Here is a 6,071-nt window from a genome sequence, read left to right on the forward strand (position 1 = left end):
TCTTCCCTAGCATCATTTGTGCTCATAGCTCTTAATTATTTTTGTTTGTAGGTCCATGGGAAGTGTATGTGTAAGCACAACACAGCAGGCACCCATTGCCAACACTGTGCACCATTATACAATGACCGCCCCTGGGAGGCAGTTGATGGCAAAACAGGGGCTCCTAAAGAGTGCAGAAGTAAGTAACAAGCCCATAGTATTCAAAAGCCTTATTTGTAAAGTAAACTTATCTGTGGACACCTTGTTGTCTCTAGAAACACAATATAAAGTGTGTGTGTGGGGGGTGACAGACAACTATAACCTATAGCATAGCTCATCTCACTGCCCATTATGACTCTAAACTGTTTGCAAGGTTGCCAATATAACTATTTTGCCAAGAATATGTTGCCTATTTGCTTGGATACTTTGTGGGATATAAGCACCTTCCTTGAGAACCTGGCACAATAAAAAATGACTAGACACCAGAGCAACTGAGGGTTCTGGTGTACATTATCCTCATAGCTCAGATATTAAGTTATAATAATGGAAACAGCTATCTTGAATTCAGTTCTCAAAACAACCCTATAAAGTAGGTGCTGTTAATCCCATTTTAGAAATCAGGAAAATTAAGTGCCTGGTCAATGTTAGTAAATGATAGGGTTAGGACTTGATCCCAACTTTTCAGACCCCAAATTAGATGCTTTTCCCATAATACTATAATGCCTTTCTTTTCATTTATGATATCTGAAATGACAAATCAGATCTGAAACCATTCAGTCAATAATGAGACTGCATTGCCCAGATCAACTTTGGGTTTGAGATTGGAGATTAGATGGGATATTAAAAAATACGGGAACATGAGCCATTTTCTTAACTGAATTCAAAATGTTCAGAGAAATACACATGCCCATAACAATGTTCACACTTAAACAAACGTCAACTTTGTAAGGATTTAAAGGCAAATATTGTGGGTAAAGAGTCCTTGGATATACAAATGGAAAGTGTACTTGGCTGCTAACTGAAAGGTTGGAGGTTCAAGTCCATTCAGAGGTGCCTCTGAAGAGAGCCCTGGTGATCTCCTTCTGGAAAATCAGCCACTGGAAACCCTGTGGAGCACAGTTCTCCTCTGACCCACTCATAGTGTCCATGAGTCAGAAGCAACTCGAGGCAACTGGGTTTTTATTGCGGGTGAAGTTGTGAGAAGCCTCTTTGTGTACATAATTTGGGATTGAACCAATTTATTTTTGCTTCTAGGAAATGTAAAGGATTTCCTCTAAGCATAAATCTTAAATTATCTTATAATCTGCTTTTTAAAGATTATGAATCTGGTCAAAATATCATAACATGTCAAGGAAACAATGAAAAACAATAGCACAAACATTTTCAAATACATTTGACCTTCATGAAAAACTCTGAATTCTTAATCTAAATCACTCATCAAGAGAATCTGAAGAATTTCCCCTAAATTCCTAGAGGGCCATTCTCGCCCTTTCCGCAGAAACCAACTGCATATCTAAATACATATAGAACATAGAAACTTGTCTTTGACGCTATTGACTGATAATCTTAGCAATACCTTTGAGAAATTATTACACAAGAAAGTCTATAATAATAATTATAATAGTTTTCCTTTAGAAAGGAAATTGAGGAGACTACCTCATATTCATTTGTACAGCTGGGAAATACTTCATGAAAGACAAATCAATCTCTGCCATGTTATTCACCCCTGTCAACCAGAAGGTTTTTTTCAGGCTCATTAGTTGCTCATTTGTCACTTTCAAAAATTTCCTGACAAGATCAGGTGGCTCACAGTGATGACAGTGGCCCTTGGGAAGCAGCAGGAGTGGAAGTGGTGAGGTGTTTCCATCAAAGAGGGAAAAAAACGGTTGACCACTCAAATATCTCTCCAAAATAAGTATCAACCCCAGTTCCTAAGGTAACCATAATATCTCTGCCTAACTAGATAAATCCATACTTTGTTGGGTTTCAGGCATATCCTAAAATATGGTTGTTGTTGTTTTATATTAACAATCTATAAAAAAATACTGGATCTGAAAGAAAAAATAGTAGTAATTTATTGAAGGCAAAAGGAAACAGGGTAAATGGGAATAGGGAGACTACAGTTCTCAGTATATACCTTTTTATATTGTTTTTATTCCTGTACTGTGAAATAAATAAATAAATATACAATCAGCTTAACTTGTTTTTAACTGACTGAATATTAGTGAATCCTGTCATTTTATTTTAAATTTTTTCCTTCCATGGTTCTCTTTTCCCAGCCTGCAAGTGCAATGGGCATGCTGACACTTGTCACTTTGACATTAATGTGTGGGAAGCATCAGGGAATCGTAGTGGTGGTGTCTGCAACAACTGTCAACACAACACAGAAGGTCAGCACTGTCAGCGGTGTAAGCCAGGTTTCTACCGTGACCTACGGAGACCCTTCTCTGCTCCCGATGCTTGCAAATGTAAGTGCACTCATGGTTATTGGAAAGAAAAGATGATTTGTATAAAAGAGATGAATCTCTCCATCCTTCCTTTTGCTGGACCAACAGAAAGAGGTCATGAAATTCTCAGATAATACACTTAAGAGATATCAGTAAATTTTTTCATTGATAAGGGCAACAATTTTTTTATTTTTATTTTTATTGTGATTTGGGTGTAGATTTACAAAGCAGATTCATTTTACTCTCAGCAGTTCATGCACATTGGATTTCACAGCCTCATTACAATCTCCAACCATAAAAATCTTTCCTCCCCTCCCATCCCTGTGACTACCCCCTCCCTGTGCCGTTCTTGTCTATGCACTCCTATCTGTCCAGCTTTCCCTCTATGTGACTGCTGCCCCTCTGATGTCTCATGGCTGACTGACCTAAGGGGTACATCTCCCTGGGGTAGGTGTTCTGCTTGTAGGTCTTTCTGCTGTTGGGCTGAGAGCCAATTCACAGAAGTGAGTCCATTTGCAGGCCTGAAGGATAACCCAAGGCCATAGTCTTGGGGGTTCCACCAGTCTCTATCAGACCAGTAATTATGGTCATTTTTATGTTTTTGACTTTTGTTACATATTTTCCTCTCACTCTATCCAGGATCTCCAGTTTTGATCCATTTCTGAATGGTTGGCCTTGGTAGAATGGCACTATCTAGTTCTTCTGGTCTCAGGGTCATAATCATGAGGTCCTTGTGGTCCATCATATCTTTGTACTAATTATTTCCAAGTGACTTTCATTTTCTTCACTCCTCTTTGCTCCAGATGTGAGGAGACCAATAGTTGCATCTTAGATGGACACTTGAAAGCTTTTAAGAACCTATCCTACTCACCAAAGTAGGATGTAGAACAATATACTATGTTGTGCTGGGAGTGCTGGTGGCATAGTGCCTAAGGCATTTGACTGCTAACCAGAAGACTGGTGGTTCAAACCCACCAGCCACTCCTCAGAAGGAAGGTTGGGCAATCTATTTCTGTAGAGATACCACCTCGGAAACCCAAGGAGAGGTCTTTATGAGTCAGAACCAACTCGATGGCAATGAGGTGAGGATGTTGTGCCAATTGAGCATGATGTCTCCAGAGACTATGGTCTCAAGCCTGCAGGCCCAGTGATTCTCTCCCTCAAGGTGTTTGATTGTCTCTAAAAAGCTGCTCCAACCCCTTCTCCTCTGTTACTTCTGTAATATATGTGGATAATTTTATAGCACAAGTACATATGTAAGACTGTCTTCAGCCAAATCTATCCTTGGTCTTGAGTATGTTCCTGTTCTCCTACCCCTAACTGATCTTCTCACCTGTCTATTTCATTTGCCCATAGCCTAGTGTTTGCTGAAGGACAACAAATTTCAACCTGTCAACTGAGAACAGTACAATTTTCATAAGACAAATCTCCTCTCTTACTTTCTATGAAATAAAACTGTTTTCATTTTGAAAAACAAGATGACTAATGAAAGAGAAAAGATGACAAAGAGGGAGATGTATTTAAGGTTATCTTAAGACTAATATATAAGTGGACTGTAGACTATACTTGGACTCAGTTGATAAAATAAAGGCTTGTACTATATCATTCTACCTTTTGTCTCTACAATGAACTTGAACATCTGAAAAACCACAGATTTCGGTTTTACTATTATGTCACTTTTGTGGGCACTGCTCTAATGTACCCCTGTACCCTACCTTTAGAACATAACAATAATTTTCTTTCTCCCCAAATACTAAACTCTCATAATCAGAGTTCTACTTTTTATTGGCATAACTCCAAGAAATGTATTTGAAAAAGGAGTAGAATTTTAAATGATCTACCCAATTCATGTGGTATTATCTGAAGCAGATAAATATGAAAGGCACATTCAGAGTTTAAATAAAATCTCAAATATGGATGACTAGTTCATCTAACACACGAGTATTTACAGGTCTATCAACTAAGAAATCATTAGACAATGTTTAGAAATCACTCAAGGCTATTAATGGAGATTGATGATCATGCCCTTCCTTTCCCCACCAAGAACTCCATGTTCTAGCTCAAAAACAGTGACAGGAAGGGAGCCATACAATGGGAAATAATCATTTAAAACCTTGGGGTTATTTTAATTTAAAGGAAAAATTATTTTGCTCTTGAAAAATATTTATTTTTAACATCAAGCATGAGATATCAACATGAAATTTGAGTGTCCTTACTTTTACAGGCTTTTCTCTCTTAAATAGTGGAAGTTAAGAGTGTGGCACAACTCACTGTCAACATCAAGCTCAAAATCTGGATCTGTCATATTTTTTCTCTGAGAAGTCTGTTTTACTCCTCTTCTTGTTTGTACTTACACTTCTATTTCAATAGCTTTCACATAGACCTAGATTAGATGCCTTCTTTGCCACTTACTGGCAGGGTGACCCTATGCCAGCTATTGAAACTCTTTGGACTTAATTGCTATATAATTCATGTATTTTACCTATATAAATAAATGTAAAATACCTCCCTGTAGGACTATAATGAAGACTATATAAGATTAAATACATAAATATACAAAGTGTTGGGCACAATGTTTGTCATAAATAAACTCTCATGAATTGGAAACCATTATAATTATTTTTGTTGTATAAGACAGGAGATGGGAAATAATATTATAGAATTTCTACTCTTTATTGATTAAAAATCTTACGTCAAAGATAACTGCTTCTTTAAAATGCACAGTAGATTAGGGATTAAAATACAGGATCATTAATCCTATGTGCTGACTGAAGTGTCTATTTATAAAATTGTTTCAACTGAGAACATGTTTAGTCCTAACACCAGATTGTATTGTATATATTAGTTGTTGTTGTTGTTGTTGTTATGTGCCGTCTAGTCAGCCCGACTCATAGCGACCCCTCCTTGGGTTTCCGAGGCAGTATCACTACGGAAGTAAAAAAAAAAAACCTCACTGCCATCGAGTTGGATCCGACTCAGAGAGATCCCTCCTTGGGTTTCCAAGGCAGGATCACTACAAAAGTAGATTGCCCAACATTCCTTCTCAGGAGGGGCTGGTGGGTTTGAACCACCAGGCTTCTGGTTAGCAGTCAAATGCCTTAGGCAACAAACACCCATATACATACACAGGTTGTTGTTGTTATTATGTGCCGTTGAGTCGGACCCGACTCATAGCAACCCCTCCGTGGGTTTCCAAGGTGGTATCACTACAGAAGTAGACTGCCCAACCTTCCTTCCAAGATGTGGCTGGTGGGTTTGAACCTCCAGCCTTCTGGTTAGCAGTCAGATGCCTTAGGCACTATGCTACCAGAGCTCCTGTATATATACATAGATAGTTGTATTTCTCTTTTTTATACAATTGACAATGTGAGGAATTATTTTTGGTAATAATGATTTCCTGTACTCTTACAATCTGGTGTAAAACAGAAGGAAAATTAGAACCTGGGGGGCCAGATAGAAGTGGCCATTGTATCATAATAAGACCTCTACCGTTGTGGAGCATGAAACATGTCACAAAGAAGAAATTTCTGACTGTCTGAAATTGTTGCGGTTTACTTCAAAATCTTAAAATCGTGACTGACCTCAGGTGCAGAGATTGAGCTGATCACAGTCCTCAGTTCATGGCATATGATCTCACTGGTCACG

General features: G+C 38.2%; 1 protein-coding gene across 1 annotated transcript in view; it reads left to right on the forward strand.

The window, feature by feature from the left end:
- NTN4 (netrin 4) overlaps positions 1-6,071 on the forward strand; it is a 164,466-nt gene that overhangs the window by 106,412 nt on the left and 51,983 nt on the right. The window contains exons 4-5 of the mRNA XM_007949759.2: positions 52-178; positions 2,259-2,447. Of these exons, the coding sequence (XP_007947950.1) occupies positions 52-178; positions 2,259-2,447 (316 nt within the window). The remainder of the gene's footprint in view (positions 1-51; positions 179-2,258; positions 2,448-6,071) is intronic.

The sequence above is a fragment of the Orycteropus afer genome, unplaced genomic scaffold, assembly GCF_000298275.1.
Source record: "Orycteropus afer afer isolate SDZICR_OR568_19922 unplaced genomic scaffold, OryAfe1.0 scaffold00253, whole genome shotgun sequence".
Classification (NCBI taxonomy): domain Eukaryota; kingdom Metazoa; phylum Chordata; class Mammalia; order Tubulidentata; family Orycteropodidae; genus Orycteropus; species Orycteropus afer.